The sequence below is a fragment of the Talpa europaea genome (assembly GCF_964194135.1).
Source record: "Talpa europaea genome assembly, chromosome: 12".
Taxonomy (NCBI): Eukaryota; Metazoa; Chordata; class Mammalia; order Eulipotyphla; family Talpidae; genus Talpa; species Talpa europaea.
In genome coordinates, this window is record NC_140079.1 from 6,545,574 (window position 1) to 6,565,447 (window position 19,874).

The 19,874-nt window shown below is 60.3% G+C and overlaps 1 protein-coding gene across 1 annotated transcript; it reads right to left on the minus strand.

The window, feature by feature from the left end:
• Positions 1–4,246: 4,246 nt before the first annotated feature.
• On the minus strand, positions 4,247–8,913 carry CIMAP1D (CIMAP1 family member D; the record flags this gene model as incomplete). Its single annotated transcript, XM_084248603.1, has 4 exons — positions 4,247–4,728; positions 6,627–6,740; positions 7,767–7,874; positions 8,793–8,913. The coding sequence occupies 4 exons, from the start codon at positions 8,911–8,913 to the stop codon at positions 4,247–4,249; spliced, it is 825 nt and encodes a 274-aa protein (XP_084104729.1).
• Between the last annotated feature and the right edge of the window lie 10,961 nt (positions 8,914–19,874).

The window sequence follows — 19,874 nt, forward strand, 5'->3', positions numbered from 1 at the left end:
GGGCGCCGGGTCAGGGCCGCGGGGAGCGACGCGTCGAGCCCGAGGTCCAGCTGCGACCCCTCGAGCCGCGCCCTCCCCGGCGGCTGAGCCGCTGCGCCAGGCTGGGACCGGGAGGCGCCCCGCGGTCTCGCCTTCAGGCCGGGAGAGTGAGGCTGGAGAAGGGCGGGGGAGCCCCAAACCCCGAGGTCCGCCCCCTCGACCCCCTTTCCAGGCGGAGGCGCGTGAAGACCGCGCCCCGCTGTGCTCCTGACCCGGCTCTGCGGCCCGACGCGACGCCCGCCCCCCGGGGGACCGACGGGCCGCGCGGGCGGACACTGCGCCCTCGCCGCGCGCGCCTGGACCTCGGCCTCGGGGCCGCCAGCCGGGCGCAGCCCGCACGGCCCGGGATGCGCTTCTGGAAAGCGCTGCCCGGCATCAGCCCAACCGAACTCCCGGCTCGTCTGCCCTCCCAGCCCGCAGGGGCCGTTCCCGCCACGCCGGGACAGAGTCGCGGCCACCCGGGGCCCGGCCCGGCCAGCCCCCTCCCCCGCCCCCCCCCCCCCGCCTCGCCCCGGCGGGCCCGACAGCCGGGGAACAAAAGAAGGGCGGGGAGACGCAGGCTGGCGGGGCGGGCCCCGCGCGGGGCCTGCAGCGGATCGATAAATCCGAGGCTGGAGCGCGGGCGCGGCGCGGGGCAGGCGCGCGCGGCGGCGATTGGCTGGCGGCGGCCGCGGGCGCCGGGCGGGGCCGGGCCGGGCGCGTGGGCGTCACGCTGGACCGCGGCGGGGTCCCTGCGGCCCTGGGCCGGGCCGGCGTGTGGAGGGCGTGGCCTTGGGGCCCGTGGGGGTGACTTCGTGGGTCGGGAACCCCCACGGGTGTCTCAGTTGGCGCCTACTCACATGCGCGCAGATGCCACCAAGCGGGGCCACCAAGAGTTGCCACCAAGCGGGGCCGTGGGGAGGGAGCGCGGGTTTGCGTGCAGGTGTGGCGGGGAGCCCTGGTGTGCCAGGTGTGTGTAGTGGCCCAGAGGTGTGTATAAGTGTGTTAGGAGTCTTGGTGTGTGTCCGAGGGTTGGGGGTCTAGGTGTGTGCTAAGGGTCTTAGTCAGGTAAAGGGGGTGTGTGTGCAGATTTCTGAGGTCTGTGCTGTGAGCGGGCCAGGCAGATGGTGAATCGTGCCCCTCGCCAGGGTACCCCAGGGTACCTACACAGTTTGCGGCCTGTTGTACCTGGTGACGTGGTTCCCAGGCATCAGTGCTGCCACTGCCACCAAAGCCAAGTGCAGCATGTGGTTTTATTTTTTTATATTTTTATAAGATTTATTTATTCATGCATACATACAAGAACCAGGGTACAGGCCAGAGGTGTGGGGGGTGAGAGGATTCACCAGAGACAGAGTGGGGAACAGAACAGGCAGACTGACTGAAATACACTGCTGAGGGGAGCAGCGGGCGAGACAGGAGAGGTCTGCTTCGCCATGTGGGATTCTCGCCCACTGGCTGGGATTGAACCTGCACTACAGAGGCTGCAGACAGCGTCACAGTGCTGCGCTCAACTACCTGCGCCACCGGGAAGCCCAGCATGTGGTTTTAGACTGGTGCCTACTGGGTTCAAAGTTGGCATTGATCACTGTGGCAGAGACCTGGCCCGAGGGCCAGCAGTGTGCGCACTGAGCAAGCCTCGGCCACTGCTGACTCCGCTTGGCCGGACCAGAGCAACCTGCGTTTTAGGAAGCCGGGTGTGCCTGAGCCCAGGGGCACAGGGATGAGGGCGACGAAGGAGGGTTTTCTGGTGCCCATGAGGACATGGCTGCCATTAAGAAGGATTTTGAGGAGGCTGGTGTGGATTCTGTTGAAGGAGAGTGAGGAGAGAGAGGAATACTGTCCTCCCACGTGTCATCATATTCAGCCTCAACATTAGCCAACAGGGATTCAAGCTTTCTGGTTAGATTGTCTTCACTTTCAGCAATGCCTGCTCCGTGTGTAACTGCTTTTTCCATCAGCTCTGTGTGTGTGTGGGCACACGCGCGTGTGTTTTCAAGTTTGGGTCCCCGGGCGAGGAATTGGGACCGTCAGACGCCACACCGCCTGTGGTGCTGCCCCCTGGGTCCGCCTCCCCATGGAGACATGTGGCACAGTCTGTCCCTTCCAAGCTCCCGGGTCAGGGTCTTTCTGGATCAAAGGTTTGTCATCACATAGAGGGCCCCGTCACGTGACACCATCCACGTGTTTCCTTCCGATTCCGAGGAAAGAATGGCAGGAGCAGAGTCCAATGGCCTGATTCAAATCCTAGTTTTGATCGGGGCTAGGGGGGTGCGGGGCACGTAAGACACTGCACGATGTAGTAGGATCTGCACACACACACGTCGCTTAAGGCCACTCTAAGAAAATTTTGCAGGACACATCTGGAGACATACGGGGAGCGCATGCCAGCAGAAGACCAACTGAGCACACCTGGATAGGACACACTTGAGGCCACGCATCCAGGAGGACGAGGAGGAGCCCTAGAGGCTGGACATCACTCTTGGCGCCGGTGAAGACCTGCTTACTGCTGAACCGTCTTTGTTCAACTCATTATGAAAAGCCAGCTGGAAATGAAATGTTAAGGTGGCTTCTTTAAGGGGTTAACCTCCCCATTGGCCAGACCACCGACGGGCTGTCTGATTAAAGTGCACCTTCAAGATTCAATTCCTGTCTCTACTTTATTGGCATTTGGTGGTGACAGGTGGCCCTGGCTGAAGTCTTCTGGTTACAGTATCATGGGGAATAGTGTTTAATTTCTCTAACGCCCATGTCCTCTCACTAAACATCACCTGCTTCCTGAGTTGTTGTGATACTTAAATGATCTTTATCAATATCTGGAACACGGTAGACACCTACTGATGGCAGATATCACAATATACCAGACTCCTATACATCCTTCAAAACCCAGCTCCAATGTCCCCTCTTTTATTGTTAGTAAACAGCACCATTGTTTACTCACTCAAGCCCAAGCTTGGCTTGTACCCTTTCTCTCATGTCTCATATCCAATCTACCTGCAAAGCTCTACCGGTCCTTTCTCTAAAATTGCTTGTTGTCCACTCACATCTCTACTGTCCTGACCCCACCAGAGGTTGCAGCATCCTTATCTGTCTCCATGTTTCCCCTCTCTCCTACAACCTGTTCTCCATGAAGCCACATTCATTCGTAGATGTTTCTCCTTCTTTACCAAATTCTTTCCCCACCACCATCCTTTCTGCCCCCTTGTTCCTCTGTCCCGCCAGCCTCCCTCTTATCCTCAGAACCCTCAAAATGTATATAAATGTCCACTAGATTTTGCAAGTAGTTTACTTGATCTAATTGTCTGTTGTGTAAATATCCAGTGTTACTTTTTATTTTTCTGACTTGCTTTACTATGCATTCCCTCCCATTCCCTCCATTTTGCTGAAAATGGTTGCATTTCATCTTTCCTTGTGACTGAGTAGTTTTCCATAGTGTGGATAAACTAAATCTTGATCCAAGCTATGTAGGCTGCTTCCATGTCCCGCTGCCCCCCTTCTAAGTAGCCTCCCCAGGGCTCCCCACTCAGAGCCCTGCCCCTCCCAGGCCTCCATCCCCCGCTGGTCCCACGCAGACCCAGAGGAGCTGCAGAGTCGGGTCTGCTCTCGAGAGCAGTGTTCAGGTCTCCTTTGCATGATGTGAGCAGATGAGCTTAAAGGAATGAAGCTGTGTGGTGCTGGCGGCTCTCAGCGTCACAGAGATTTATTGGCAGGCTGTTAGGTGGGATAGGGGGCGGGGTGGGGGGTGATCAGAACTGCTTCCAGCTGGAGTTTGGACTAGGACCACGGCAGGCAGCTGTGCTTCATGAGAAGCGGGGAGGAAGCGCCCAGGTTTGGCATTAACCCAAGTTGGGGACCCAAGCCCTGATGGGGCAGACACGGAGTTCTAGGACACAGGAAGCTCCACCTCCTGCTGGCCACTGAGAAAGGCCAGGGTGTTCCTTTCTCTGCCTAGACTGGCTTGGCCTGGCATGACCTGGAGAGAAGAACTGGGGCACTGGAAGGAGCTCACCCTGAACAGGCCCTCAGGGTCACAGCCCCAGGGACTGGAGGAGCAGGTGGCCCAGCAGGACCTCAGACAGTTCAGAAAGGACCAAGGCACCTTTCCCCCTCCCACATCTCTGTGTCCCCCACCCCCAGCCAAAGCCCAGCCCAGGAGAGGCCCACACCCCACTCCCTGGGGTAGGAAATGAAGGTTCCGCCCCGGGGATCGCGGGTGCCCCCAGCCACGTCAGGCTGTGGTGTCCGCGGCCATGGTGGCAGCCCATCTGGAGTGGCGGACGCCCATGGTAAACGCTGGGGCCCTGGCTTTGGTCACGGTGACCTGCTCAGGGCTGTGGGCGCCAGGGCCAGGCGTCTCCGGGGAGCGTGGGGCCCGGGGCCGCCCCAGCATGGTGAAGGCAGGCCGGCGCTGGCGGTAGGCATTGGGGTCAGGACTGTCATACTGGCCCGGGCCTGGTGTCTCAGTGGGGTCCTGGGGGGGGCGGGCAGGGGGCGTGCGGCCCCCCACCGTGTAGCTGGGGCTGCTAGGCTTGATGAAGACCTGGGAGCCCCAGAGGGAGGGCAGGGTGTAGGTGTTGGGGGCAGGGACGGAGTTGTCCAGCGGCTGCGGGCGGAGGCGGGCGCCCAGGGTGAAGGCCGGGGATGTCCGCTGGCGCACAGGGGCTACTTTCTCCGGGCTGTACGCCCCAGGGCCTGGTGTCACCTCATGACCTGTGAGAATGGGCCGAAGTGTTGATAACGGACAGGCCTCACCTGCTCCGACTCCTGGCCTGGCTCCCCTCTCCGCGCAAGGAGCCCACACGCATGTCCAGCAGCCTCGAGCCGTTTCTCCTCCGCCCCCTCCACCCTTCACCGCCTGTTCTCGTCCAGGCCTCCAGGCCTTTGGCCAAGCCCAACCCTCCACCAGACATAGCTTCCAAGTCCCATTCCCACCTCTCAGGAGCAGCTTCTCATCCCTTAAGACAGCCCCAAGTCCCCGAGCTTCCTACTCCCTCCTTCCTGGCAGAACTCACGATCCTTCCTGGGACCCCCTGGCCTGGGTCTTCCCCTCTCCAGGCACGGCCCCACATGGCCCCCACATGGGTCTCACTGAGGTCTCCCCTCTACCATCACACTGGGCCGCGTAAAAAGCAAGGCCATGTCAAATGTACGTCAACCCCAGCATTTGTCTTAAATCTTGTTTGAATAGATAAGTGAGTAGGTGGATAGGTTAAGGGTTGGAGTGGGTGAGCAGATGAAGGACTCCATGGATATTTACATATCTAGATCAATAGGTGGATTGTGGATGGGTGGCCCCGTGGGTGGGCCGCTGATGGGTGGACAAGGAGGTGGTGGATGGGTCGTGGAGGGACAGGTGGACAGACAGACAAGATGATGGAGACGTAATGCGTCTATTGGTGGAAGGGTGGACCAATAGATGGGTGAAGGCTGGGCTGTGGATAGATGGATGGTGGAGGATTGAGTGATGGATCATAAGTGGGTAAATCAGTGGCTGGATCCCTGTGTAGGTTGGAGGATCATGAACAGATGTATGTGTAGGGGAACGGGCCGTGAATGGGGAGTGGGATGGGTGAATGCGTGGATCAGTGGATTTCATCAATGAAGGGTCATGTGTAGATGGATAAATGGGTGGGTAGATGAAGGATGGATGGGTGGGTGGATGGATGGATGGATGGATGGATGGATGGATGGGTGGATGGATGGATGGATGGATGGATGGATGGACAGACGGATGGGTGGATGGATGGGTGGGTGGATGGATGGATGGATGGATGGATAGATGGATGGATGGATGGATGAATGGATGGATGGATGGATGGATGGATGGATGGATGGATGGGTGCATGGGTGGATGGGTGGATGGATGGATGGGTGGATGGGTGGATGGGTGGATGGGTGGATGGGTGGATGGATGGATGGATGGGTGGATGGATGGATGGGTGGATGGGTGGGTGGATGGATGGATGGAAGGGTGGGTGGATGGATGGATGGATGGATGGATGGATGGATGGATGGATGAATGGAGCTATATATATGGATAGCAGGATGTGTGCGTAAATGAATTGATTGGTGGGTGGGTGGATGAAATGATCATGGATGGATTCATGTGTTGATGGAAGGATAAAACAATGAGGAACAGTGAGGGGGTGGGTTAGATAGTGAGCAGACAGATGGGCAAATAATGGATGGATGAGTTGATGGATCGTGTGTAGACAACAGATGGGTGATAGGTCAAAAGACAGGGTGTGTGCGTGGGAGATGGTTTGGGTAATTAAATGAGGTGCTCTAGGTGGAAGTGGCTTGGAGCCAGGAAAGGAGCTCACACGTTTGCCACAGTCCCCAGAGTTCCCTGTTGTCTCCTGCTCCCAAGGACGAGCCTAGCCACCCTGGCGACACCACATGTGCACTGGTCGCCGTCACCCTGACCGCGTCACTCTTCCAGGTTCTCTCAGGGCTGTGGACATTGAGTTGTGGACCCTGTTCTGAGCCTCTTGGATTTCATTCCTTGTAAGAACTCAGGGATGGGGGGAAGGTGTGGGGCAGAGTCTGGAGAGTCACTGACCCTGAGAGGGTGGGGCCTTACCAGGCAGCACAGATCAAATGCTCACCCCGAGACTTGCCCCGGCCCTGTATGGAGTAAGCAGGAGTGCAGCTGCGGCCAAAGCGGGTGACTTTCGGGTCCAGGAAGTAGATGGGCCCAGGGCTGGCATCCTGAGGCACTGCTGTGGAGAGAAGCCCCAGGTCCTGTGGACATATCTGACGGCCATCAGTGCCCCGGGCCAGCCGCAAGGTGTTTCCACCCTCCAGACACCCAGCGCCACCCATCCTGGAGAGTGGGGTCCCACACCACTGAGGTCTGCTGCCCTAGCTGTGGGCCCTGGGCCTCTGCCTTGCCTGTCTGGATGAGTGTGTCTGTCCTTGAGAGGCTCTGCCCTGCTGGGCTGGGGAACCAGCTGGTGGCCTGGTTAGAACTTGATATAAACAAGAGTAACTGGGCTCTGAAGAGGAGTTTGAGAGGGACTCTTGATGCTTAGACTCGTGGGTACATGACATACTTGGTGGTGGGGGGTGCCTCTGAGCAGGAGAGTTGGACATTCAAATCCCAGCAGGGCCTCAGTGAGCTGTGTCCTTGGGGAGCTATTTACCCTAAGCCTTCCTTTTCCTCATAAAGAGGAGAAGATTGAAAACCGAGGGGCTCCATGGAAGAGGGTGCACCCAACTAAGAACTGAACCGATGACTATGATCACCATTACTGCCGCTACATTCTAAGCACCTTCAGCTATAAATGCACAAGCACCTTTGTTTAGTAGGCTTGACAAAGGTTGCTGGTCTACACACAACATACATGTGCATGCACACGTGCCATTGTGCACACATGAATCTCGTTTATAATGGATGAGCACCTCCTGGCTCGTGACCTCTCCTCCCTCCATGATTGCCTGTGCTGCAAGCTCGACCTGGAGTCCCCTCCTTCTCGTGGGGACTCCACCAAACTCCTGCTCATCCTACAAAGCGCAGAACCCATGCCTCTACCTCTAAGAAGTCCCCCTCGTACATTCAACAGAGCCTACACTAACCAGCCTTCCCTGCCCCGACCCACCAGGCTGCCTTCCACTCTGTGCCCAGATGTGTCCTTTGACTAGACCTGGATCTAGTGGGGTGAGGAAATGCCCCTGGGGGTGCTAGAGACCCAAGGAAGCCCCCCAGTTGCCCTCCATCTCCCTTCCCTCCAGCCTGCCAGCCTTACCTTCGCTGGGCCTCTGCAGGAATGAGTAGGCAGGACCGGCCACTCGGGTGCAGTCGTGGTTGATATAGCCGATGGTGGGCGGCAGCATATACAAGCCGGGCCCAGAGCCTGGGACCAAAGCCTCAGATCACTTCCTGGGCCTCGGTACCCTCAGAGATGGGGGTGAGGAGCCCCAGAGCCAGCCCTTGAGGCCCTACTGGAGCTCCCAGCCACCCTCAAGGGCAGGGGTGAGGAAAGCAAAAGCCTCCTCCCTACCTGGACCAAGTGAGTGGCTCGGGCATTGTGATTCAAGTATGATCACAGCAGGGAGGGGCTGCTGGGTCAGCGCCTCCTCCCTCCTTGGGACACTGACAGCTGGTTGCAGGTGGGGAAACTGAGGCTGGACACAGCTAGATGGTCACAGGTGGGGACAACTGAGACCCAGACACAGAGGTTGGCGTCATGAGTAGAAAAACTGAGACCTGAGTTGCACAGAGACACGCTGTCACAGTTACAGTGTTTGGTGGCCTCTAAAGAGTGGCAGTATCATAACTGCCATGGAAATTAGCCTGGGACCTGATTGCAGCTGTTCTGCACACGGAGGGAAACTGAGGCCTGGGCCAGGCCCTGACTGAGATCCCACAGAATTCAGCTCCCCCGTGGAGTGCCAGAGTCTGCCACTCTGCACACCCTTCCAATCACTCCCTGCTGCTTGATTTTTCCCCGGATGTAGAGCACCTATTCCTGCACCACAAGTTCCTATTTACCTTGTCTCTTGCCTAGCTCCCCTACAAGGCCTTTGCCACCTGCATCACTGCTCTACCCTCAGCACCCAGAAAGGTGTCTGGGCCATTATTTTAGGATGGAGGCGTACACAGGAGCCAACAGCCATCCAACTTAAGGAAACTGAGGTTTGGGGAAGGAAAGGGAATCCTCAGAGGTTCCAGCCTCCAGCTGAGCTCACTGAACATTCCAGAAAGCTCAGTGGGGTGGGAGAATGGAGCAGAAAAGGGACCCCGCACCATGGCCCCTGCCCCGTGCCCATACCACTCTCCAAGGCAGCAATCCCGCAGGACTTCCTCGGCTGTGGAATCAGGCACACGCTGGCGCGCCGGCCCAGGGGTGCAGAGGTCAGCCGCAGAGCCGGGTTGCAGCTGAGGGTACCCATGGTGAGCAAGAGAGGAGCGCAGGCTGATGCTGTCTCCCAAGCACAGCAGCTCTGGCCGTGGTGCTGGCGCTGTCCCCTCCGCCCAGCTTCTACACGTGTTGGCTGAGCCCTGGCCTCACCACACCCTCCCTGGGAGCACAGACTGCCCCTTGTCCCTTGGCATGGAGTCTTAGGGCCCTGACCTGAGCAAGCTGGTCAATGGATGGAGGCCTGGAAATGGGTCTGGGATCAAGTGTCACCAGGTGACTGGACAGTCCAGGAAAGAATCTGATGTCAGCAGACCAGGTCCCCCAGGGAGCCGACTGAGCTGGGCAGTCGGGGCCAGAGTAGGCCCCAGGGAGCTGGAGAAAACTCGACACCCACAACCTTGCAGCAGGAAGGACTGGTGAGGTCATGATCCCTTTTCTACAGCTGGGGAAACTGAGGCACAGCCTATGGTTTGCCACTCTAGGAGTTACAACTCTGGACCTAGAAGCCTTCCTTCCTTCCTTCAGCCAATAAGCACTTAACTGAGCACGTATTGTGTGCTAGTTTGGTATTGGGTGAGTGGATTCAAGATGGGAACAGCTGGAGAAATATCAATAGCCAACATTCCCTGAATAGGGGGCAGAAAGAAAGTAAACAGCAAATTGACAAAGAGCACACAGTAAACAGAAGATGCTGCATGTGCTGGAAAACAAAGAGCCGGGAAGGACATCCAGACGGCAGTGTGCGCACAGTTGGATGTTTGGGCTGGGTACAAGGCCATTGCACTGAGAAGGTGAGAGAAGGTCGGGATAAGAGAATAACTGTGCAAAGGCCCTGGGGCAGGAGCAAGGACAGCAAGGAGGTGCTGACGGTTTACCGGGATAGACGCCACCTCCAGACAGCCTTCAGGGATTTACAGAAGTCAAACATAGAACTTATATATACCCAGAAACACTCACTGGGCACCACCTATGTACCAGGTCCTGTTTGGGTTGTGGGAACATGAAGCTGATGTTCCCAAAGGAGGGGGAGCTGCCAGAGACTTCCCCTGTGTCAGCTCTGTGAAGGCGCTTGTGAAACCCTGCTGAGCCATCGGGCTCTGCGGCACTGCCAGGCCCTTTTGTGCTGTAATTTGTTAACAGCTTTATTGAGTTTTATTTCCTATACCATGCAATTCACTGTGCAATGTAATTTAATGCATTCTGTAATTTTGTAATTTTTAAATCAAAATGTCATGGTCTGTTTAAAAGGTCATAAAAACAGCCATTCAGCCTGCGGGGGTGTCTCTGTCAGACCTCTCCCGAAAAGGGGTCTTCGCCTGAGCCCCTCCACCTGGGATCTCTACCTGGTCCCTGCACCCAGGGCGTGGGGTGTCCCTACATGACCTACTGACCTGAGTTCTGGGGTCCACAAACCAGCCATGGCCAGCTCTGCCCTCTCGCCTGTGGGCCCGTTGACATTGGTGAAGCTATTTGCTTCTCTCCAGAAGCAGCACAAACTTGGGCGCCACAGAGGGGGCACTGGAGAGAGATGGCGGGGAGGATACCCCCCCCCCTGCTGTCAGTGCTGTCCAGGGACAAAAGCTGGCGAGAAGTGCAGGAGCCCAGGGCCGCACCTCGTCTTGTTCTGGGACCCAGGCAGGCAGGAGAAGACAAGGGTGCCTTCTGTCCAGAGGTTGCGCCCGCACACATCCACCCCGTGCCTCCTCCCAACCCCTGGCTACGTGCCAGTCTGGAGCACCGGCAACTGGAGACTCTTTCAAAGGACTTGGCCTCGGTTGACACAGCTTTTGTGACATGTGACGGAGCCAAAGTTAGCATGGGCGGGAGAAGCCACTGAGCCTGTGAAGACCCTCACGTCCCAGCCACCTAACCAGGCTGAGCTCAGCCCCCTGCAGCCCCCTGACGCCCTCTGCAGTCCTCTCTAGCCCCCTCCCGCCCCTTGCAGCCCCCTCCAGCCCCCTCCAGCCTTCTCCAGCCCCCTGCAGCCCCCTGCAGCCCCTGCAGCCCCTGCAGCCCACACCTCTCTGTGAACTTTCACTTTTTAGCCCAGAGACTTCACCAGCCGCCAAGTAAATTGCATGCAAATGAGGCGCTAATTTATTCAGAGCACCTAGGCATGAGCCACGGTTTTTAAACCAGCCCAATTTATTGACAGCAGATCGGAAAACGAGGAAAGAGCGCGCGCCGGCAGCAGAGGGGCCCCCAGCACGACGCCAGCTGCGCCCAGGAGGGTCTCCCGGCCCCGGCCCCAGGTCCTGAGCGCAGGATGAGGCTGGTGGCCGGGGCACAGCCGCGCGCCGCCGTCCAGCCTGTCACCCCCGAGGGAGCCGCGCCTGTGGGGCCAGCCCGGGTGTGGGGGGCCGGGGACCCAGCGGGGAACAAAACGTCGTCGCCTTCAGCGTTTCCTGGAAGCGGTGGGCGAACTAGTGAAAGTATCCACTTTCCAAGGCGAGGAGCGCCGTGGAGAAGGGGCGGGGAGGGACGACGGGGAGTCTGCGGCTTGAACTGGGGGTGGGGGGTCCCCGCGAGGAGGAACGCTGCGGGGGGCGGGGGGAGCCGAGGCGGCCCGGCAGGCACAGCGCGCGCGGCAGCCCCGGGGCGGAGCCCGGTGTGGCCGCCGCGGGGGGAGAGCGGGGGTGGGGGGAGCGCCAGGGGCGCGGGGGACCCGTCTGCAGGCGCGGGGCGGGGGCCCTGGGCTCGCCGGGCCCCGCGCGCGGAGCAGGACCCGCCGGCCGCGGCTCACACTCGCCCCCTGGCGGCGCCCGCGAGAACAGCCTCGGGGGCCGCGGCCTCGGGCGGAGGCGGCGGGAGGGAGGCGCGCGCGGCGCGGTCCAGGGGGGCGGGGGGGCGGGGGGACAAGGGAGGGTGCCGACGGGGGGGCACGGGGGGTGCCGAAGCGGGGGTTGCCGACAGGGGGTGCCGATGGGGGAGGTGCCGACGGGGGGGGGTGCCGACGGGGGGGGGCCGACGGGGGGGGCCGACGGGGGGCGGGGGGCCGACGGGGGCGGGGGGGGGCCGACGGGGGGGGATGGGAGCAGCCGGCGGCGGCGGAGGGCGGCGCGGGGGAGGCACGGGCGGCCCACGAGGGGTGGAGGGGGGCAGGGCCAGCACGTGGAAGGTTGGGGGGGGCTGGCGGGGAGCATGGGGGAGCAGGGCGGGTAGGTAAGGGGGGAGATGGGGTGAGGGATGATGGAGGAGGGAGGAGGGTGGTGACCCCCACCCCTGGCCCCGTGGATTCTGGGTCCGCTTAAAACCGGAGCCGCCAGGCTCGCCCGCAGGTTTGCTGTGGGGGGGGGCGGGGGGGCCGGGCTGCGGCGCCTCCGGGCTGGGGGGGACCCGAGGCCCTAAGCAGGTGCGGCTGCCAGGCCGGGAGGGAGGGCGCAGGGGGGCAGGTTTCAGGAGGGCCCGTCTGGGGGCGCCCGGCCCCCAGGAGCACCCCCGCCCGGTGGCCTCCGCGCTGCCGGAGCCGCCATCTGGACGCGGACGCGAAGTGGGTTCCCCCTCCTCGCTCGGTGAAGCGGCCCCCCGCGGCTGCTTCCCTCGCTCTGGGGTGCGGGGCGTCCTGGTTGGGGCGCCGCGGGGAGGAGAGGCGGGGCGACTGTTGCTGAACCCCCCCAACCACCACCTGGTGGCCCAGGAGCCAAAAACCTTCCCACCAGCTTTTGGAGAGAAGAATTCATTCAATGCGAGGCCCGGGGTGGGGGCTGCAGGCGGGGCTCTCCCGGCAGGGCTCTGGGGGGCTCTCCCGGCAGGGCTCTGGGGGGCTCTCCCGGCAGGGCTCTGGGCCCTCACCTGGGGCTGGAGAACAAATACAGAAAGTGTGCGTTGCTAGGTGGGCTGCTGTGTGCTCAACCGCGTAGTGACCCGAACTGGGGTCCAGCACTGCAACGAACAGGGGACCCCTCCCTTCTCAATGTTGTCCACTGCCCACCAGCCAGGCCTCCCTCTTCGCCCCCTCTTCGGGGCTATTTTCCGCGCAGGCAGAGAGGAGTCACCTTCAGGACCAGAGAACGTTCCTGTGGGCCTGCGCTCTGAACTCCACTTGTCAACTTGTGAAAAATTTGGGGTTTTTTTCTTGTTTAAAACGGGTAGAGATATTTTTGTCCCATTGTTGCACGCCCGCCCTGCTGTTCTTGCAAGATAAGCAGAAATAGGAAGTGACCTTCAGCGCCCCAGCACGTGTGCCGCAGGCCTGGGGCTTGGCCTGAGGAAGTCACTCCTGGGGAGCCACGAAGTTGTCTCCATTGGGGGGCGTAGCACTGCAAACAGGAGTGGCTCTTGGGGAGCACGGGGCGGGCTTGCTGGGTACACGAGGAGTGAGGACCAGGCCTTTTAGAAGCCACTAGCAACCTCCAGCTGGCCTGGGCCAGCGTTTATCTGTCACTGTAAGGGTGTGGGCGCGTGTGTGTGTGTGTGCGCACGCGTACGTGTGAGCTAGTCTTGGTGTAAGCTGTATTCCTTACTGTGGAGCACAAAAAAGTTTGCAGAACACTGAACGTGTTTCTTCCTGAGGACCTTGGCTGGGCTGTACCTTCTCTCTGGACGTCAGACACGAGTCCAGAAGGGCGCTCCTGGGGCTAAGCCCCGTGGGCTCCAGGGCCCGCCTCCTGCCTGTCCCAGCCTCTAGAGGCACCGTATCTGGGCCCAAGCCCTTCCTCCGTCCTCCCAGCCAGGGGAGCGGCCTCTTCCTGGCTCTCTGCCTTGACCCTCCTCCCCCCTCTGTGAGGACCCTCAGACACTGGCAGCGGGAATCCAGGCTGCTCCCCATCCCAAGGTCCTCCATTTAATTCCACCTGCAAAATCCCTTGACCACATTAAGTGGCATGTCTCCAAGTCCCAGGAGCAGGGCAGGGACCTCTTTGGGGCCGCAGAGAACTATCCCCCCACCTCTGGCCAGCTCCTCCGCTCCCAGGACCCGCTCAGATGTCAGCCTCTCAGCCCGAGCCCCCAAATAAAGCAGAGGCGCCGAGGGGGATTCTGCCTTGTCATCCTGCTTATTCTCTCAGCACAGCCCCCCCCCATCCAAAATCATGTCAACAGAAATGAGAAGGAAACAAGGGTGCCTAGGGGTGTCTAACTGTGCAGAAACCCCAGGGAGGGGTGTTCCCGGCAGGGGACAAGGCACATCCCTGCCCCAGGCACATCCCTGGTAGCGGGGAGAGGGCCTGGCTGGTTGGAGCAACATCAGGAAGCCGGTGGAGCTGAAGAGAGTGAGCGAGGGGTGAGGGCAGGGCATGAGGGATGGGGGCAGGTCATGCAGGGCCTCGGGGGCTCGAGGAGCAATCAGGCTTTCACCCCAAGTGACACAGGCGCAGGGGAGGGCAGCGGGCAGGGGAGGGGCGTGCTCCGTCCGAGGGGCTTTGATGGGCTCCCTGGTCACTGGGAGGCATGGGAAGGGCAGGAAGGACGGTGGGGGCAGCGTGGGGGCACCTCCCCGGCTGAGCCCCAGCAGGGCTGGAGCTGGGCAGTGCTGGGAGGCCATCTGGGGCCGGCAGAGCCTGGTCCTGTCCCGAGGGACTCACACGATGTCAGACTGGGGCGGGAAGGGGGAAGGGGAAAGACCAGCCGAGAAGGTCCGAGTCCATCTCCTGAATCTCCTGCGGGACAGATTCCACCTTAATCCACGAGGAACCTGCTGGCTCCCGGGCCATGTGCCGGCCACTCTCCCGCGCTCCTCGCTGAAGCCGGCGCAGGAAGAGGCTGGAGCCTCCGCTGCCCGCGGGGCCAATCACTGGCCGGAGCAGGCACAACTCGATGGCTGAGGAAAATGCTGGTGGGTGTGGGGATCCACGATCGCGATCGCTGTGGCTGCCCTGACTTCCGCTTCCTTTCTGAAATCGCCTGGGGGTGAAGGTGAGAACTGGGTGGGCAGGTTCCCCCGCGGGGCTGGGTTTTAGGGTGATCTGTTGTTTTCTGTCCCAAGCGGCATCAGGCGGGATTCTGGCAAGGGACACCACCCCCACGCAGCATCAGCTCAAGCTCTGCCCCCCTCCGTCACCTCCCACCTCCCGAGGGACCCCTTCTGTTCTCAGTCCAGGGCCAGCCCCTGACTCAGGCTCACGCGCCTCCGCAGCCGCCTGCCCCTTTGTGTGGTGGAGACGCAAACAAGGAAGCCTTGTTCTTTCCTGAGGATGAGACACAGCGGACCTGCCAGGCTCCTCTGCTGCCTCCACCCCAGAAAGTGGGGCTCTCCACACAGGAGGGGGCGGCGCAGACCCACTCTCCTGCAGGGCCGGGTCCCTGGCTGCACGGCCGGCCGCATCCCCGTTTTACTGATGAGGAGGCTGAGATTGGTTGACAGGAAGGGTTGACATCGAGGTCGTGGAGAGGGCTGGAGAGGGCCCGGGGGGCTTGCTTGTAGCCCCTGAAGTCCTACCACACGGGTCATTTCTCCCCTCTGTTAACTGGAAATAGCCTCAAGGACAACCAGACAATGGGCTTGTTAGATAATCAAAGTGAGGGAAGTCGCCCCCCAGGCTGTCCCCTGCGGGAGCTGTTCCAGTGAGCACAAGTTGGGCTTTGCGTTATGCAGCTAGAAGCGGACACTGACGCTGGGAACAGACTGACGCCGGGGAGAGGGGCTTCTCGTTCTAGGTTGTCCCAGCCTAACCACAGGCCGATGCCAGAGGATTTGTTCTCTTCCTGCTAAAGTCAGCCCTGCAGACATGCTAAGGCTGGGGGATGCACTTTATTATTTAAAAAAAAAACCTTTTCCTGGCTTCTCAGTCCCCAATGGGTGTGACCGAGTGTGACCGAGTGTGACACCCCGACAGGTGTGACAAGGCGCTTTTACCTCCAGGCAGCAAATTCCAGCAGCGGCCACAAGGTGGAGCTGTTCTAACTGACCGCCACCCGAGGTCATCCTCTTGCCTGCTCCACCTGTGGGGTGGGGGACCCCAGAAAATGTCACTGTGTGTTCACACCTCTCTGGCTCTGTTTCTCTGACAGATCCTCTCACCCCGTTTCTCTAGAGGGGGCAGCTCCAGCTTCAGGGCTTCTTTCTTCTCCGTGCCTGGCACCGGGCACCGCCTGTCCCCCACAGACGCTAATTCTGGCCCTCTGACCACCAATTTAATTCTACAACTAGCCACCCCCGGCCGTCTTATTTTTCTCTTCTCCCACGGCATTAGTCACCAGATGATGCAGCGCGGGCTGGAGCGCGTGAGAATTGACTTAAATTTGCAGTTATGTGAGCGGGTAGATGTCACGTTGGTGGCTTGAAATCAGTCGTTATATAAGTATTTTTGCTCAAGAGTCTGCAGAGGACCTCCCTGGTGGCGCAGCGGCCTGAGCACAGCGCTGTGAAGCTGTCACAGACTCTGCAACGTGGGTTCAATTCCTGGCCAGCCAAGGAGATACGCACATGGCACGGCAGACCTCTCCTGTCTCGCCAGCCCGCTGCTCCCCTCAGCAGTGTCTTCGGTCTGTCTGCCTGTTCTGCTCCCCTCTCTGTCTCTGGTGATTCCTCTCACCCTCCCGTGCATCTGGCCTGTAACCCAGTTCTTGTAAAAGTAAATAAATAAATCTTAAAAAAAACAATAAAATAAAATAGGTATCGGGTGTTTTTGCCCCTTTGTTTCCCTCCTCCAGACGAGATAGTTGACAGATACTCTAGAGATCATGAAGGAAAGTGAATAGGTTCTCCTTTCTGCAAGTGGCAGCTCCCCCTGCGCTGGCGGCATGTGGGCCCCCCTTGGGATTGAGGGACCCAGCTGGTGGGCCCTGGGTCAGGCTGTGCCCTCTGCTTCCTTAGCCCCACTTCCTGTGCCTGTCTTTCTAATTCAACATAGACGGTAAGGTGGAACCACCACCACACTTTGCTTTAGAACAGGGAATGGGTTCCTTTCTTCTGTAATCACTTCTGTTATTAATGTGGGTTAATTCACATAAAATACAGCTAACCATTTAAGCACTGCAATTCTTTGGTGTTAAGTGCATCCCCAGTATTGTGTCCCTAGCACCTTAGTCTAGTTCTAGAACATTCCATCACCCCAGAAGGACGCCTAGTGTCTATCAGTCTTTGCATCCCCCTCCCCTAGCCCCTGGCACTGCACATCCACTTTTCATCTCTGTGGATTCTCAGAGTCCCGTGGGTCCAAGCCCCCCAAGCCTGGACACCCCCCTACTCCCCCACACGCCTCTCCCGGCTCCAGACCTGCCTATTCTGTGGTTGTCTGCAGCCTGGGTGAGCAGCAGGCACCATGTTGGTGACACACAGCAAATCCCTCAGGGCTGTGACATCATCGCCAACACTTCTGCACCAGGCAATGGCCCAGCTCCCCATGGGAAGCCCAGGACCCACCAACGATGAAGTGGGGGTGGTGGAGCAGTAACCCCCTCAGACATAGTCCCCCAGGCTTTGGCCACAATGGACATGTCAGTGACCCCTGCTAGGGTATTCAGGGGCTGGCTGACCGGTGCGTGGTGGACAATGAGCAGAGGGACTGGGGTGGGCAGGCCATAGTTGGGCAAAGGGTGGCTCTATGAGCTGGAGCAGCCCCTTCCAATCTAGATGCTTCTGTGTAGTCATTAGGCTGCCACTCAACCTCCATCTCCCCTCATTCTCTCTGTCCCTGAGGCAGAAAGTGACAGGCAGGGAGTGGGGGATGGGGCATCCAGTGTTGGAGTTCAGTAGGGAACCAAACAGCCCTCCCCTGTCCTCACTGCTCCAGAACTCCCCAAACAAAGGGCCAGGAGGCCCCCAAAACTGGCCAGTGGTGTGGAGAGTTATCCTCCTGGGAAACAGGCCCCAGCCTCTCTTGGCCCCTGCCTGGCCTGAGGCCTGCAGTACCCTGCTGTGGTGGGGGGAGGGCACAGAATGTCAGGACTTGAGGGGCTGGGACCCTCCTGGGAAAAGGCTTCCTGCCCAAGCCACTGAGGACTTCCTCTGGGTGGGGATGATGCTGGGAAGGGGGGGTCAAAGGGCAGCCTGGTGCATGGGAAGCTCCGATGGGGGGGCTAGGTAGGGGGATAGATGGAGGACCTCAGCCCCTCCCTGCCCAGCAGCTCCAGCGTATTCATCTCCCAGGAATGCCAGATGCTGGCAGGAAATGAGTTTCAGGAAATCGAGGTCCCCAACAGCGCCAGCCTCTGGCTCCCAGGGGTTCCCCTGCACCTCCTAGGGTCCAGGCCCTCCTTCCAGGGCCCTGACCACTTTCCCTCCCTCCTCCTTCTCCCTCCCTCTCTGTGTCTCTCCCCCCCCCCACCTCTTCCCCCACCCCCCCAAAACCTTCCCCTGGCCAGCCCACCTGTCCCCTCCTGGAGAGGGTCCCACCCACCTCCTGGCCCCCCAACCCCATCTGGTTCTCCTTGACACTGACTTTTGAGTAGTGAGAGCTGTGGGAGGTGAAGGCTGGTTGTCCCAAGGGTGGTGCTCTGAAGGGGTTTCTTGGAAGGGTGTGGGGGCAGCAGTGGGGGAGGAGGGCGGGGAAAGCTGGATCATACCCTGCAAGTGGCCTCAGCAGCAGGAAGCTGGGACGCTGCCAATTCACTGTGCCTGCTGCCCCCTGCCCGGGTTAAGAGCCCAGCTTCCCGAGGAGGCCCCACACCTCCGGCCTGGGGATGCAGCATCTTGGAGCCTACCTTCCTGTGCCGCCTTCCCGGCATCAGAGGGGGAGGGCCGAGGAAGAGTCGGGTCACACACCTGAACCCTCACCTTGCTTGCCAGGGGTCCAGCCTCCCCCTTGCTCCCAGCCCCTCCTCTGGACCTCACTTCTGCTCCTCACAGGTGCCGAGCAGAGAAGACACAGAGGCCGGAGCTGGTGGGGCTGGAGGCCCGTCACCTGGTTGGCCCTTCTTAGTCCAAAGTCAGGGAAACTGAGGCAGACACTACACCCTGAGGTTGTTGGGGGCAGTCCAATCTGTTCTTTCTTGCCTGCTTGCCTGTTGTGGCAAGGGGTCTGGGTTAATGGTGGGGGAGGGGCAAGAGAGCAGACGACACCCCCCCGCCCCCCCATCCCCCGCTCAGGGGAGCTGGGACTTCAGCTATATGACCACGGTAAGGGCTATGAGGAAAATGCACTGAAAGTGACACAGAGGAGGGGGCGGTGGGGGGTGAGGAGCACTCTAAGGTGGCAACATATGGGAAGACACTGGGTATGGTGAAAGTACAGCCCCTGCAAAGGCCCTGGGGCTACCGTCAGGTGTGGGGAGACAGCGTGCTCAAAGGATGTCTCTGCAAGCACTCTGGGTGCCGGGGGGTGAGTCACCGTGAATGGGCACACAAGAAATGGGGCCAGGCTGAGGGCCCCAGGGGACTTGCTGCAATGGTGAGGGCCTGGCTAGGGTCCCTTCCTGGGTCTCTCCTGTGGCCCCAAAACTAGGTCCCTAAGCAGAACACAGAGCAGAGGGAGCCCATGGCCAGGCCTGCAGGCCCTCACCACGGTGCCCACTTGACAGAGCAGAGACGTGAGCAGAGGTAGGAGGTGACAGTCCAGGCGCTGGTGGGCCTCAGTCACCTAAGGACACCAGCCTTTCCAAGAGAATATGACCCCCAAGATCCCCCCTCCCGGTGGCTCAAGGAGACCTCACCCCCAAGACCCTCACCCCGGAGGACCCTGCTCCCAGAGACACCCCCAGCAGGGCAGCTGGAGCTGGAAGACTACACTCGCCCCCCAGGCTGCTGGGCAGTGAAGGGGAGAGTCCCCGGGACTGGGCTGGCCCCTGCACCAGCCTGGGCCTGGGTGGGGACTTCAGTCCCTCCGCAGCCACCTTCCTGGGCCGCCCCCTCCCACCCTTTCCATGCCCAGTGCCCACACCTGGATTCTGCCCAGACCTTCCCGCCCATTCTCTGATCGCTGCCGCCCCCCCATCTCTGGCCCCCAGCCCCCCCTCTCCAGGGAGTGGGGGAATCAGGCCGGAGAAACCCTCCTCTGGAAACCCCCTCCCCCAGCAGCTGCAGGACGGGGAGGGGGTAGAGTCGCGGGGCACCAGGAAGGAGCCCCGGGCTCCGCTATATAAGCCACTCCCCGCCGGCCGGGGCAAGGCGGCAGC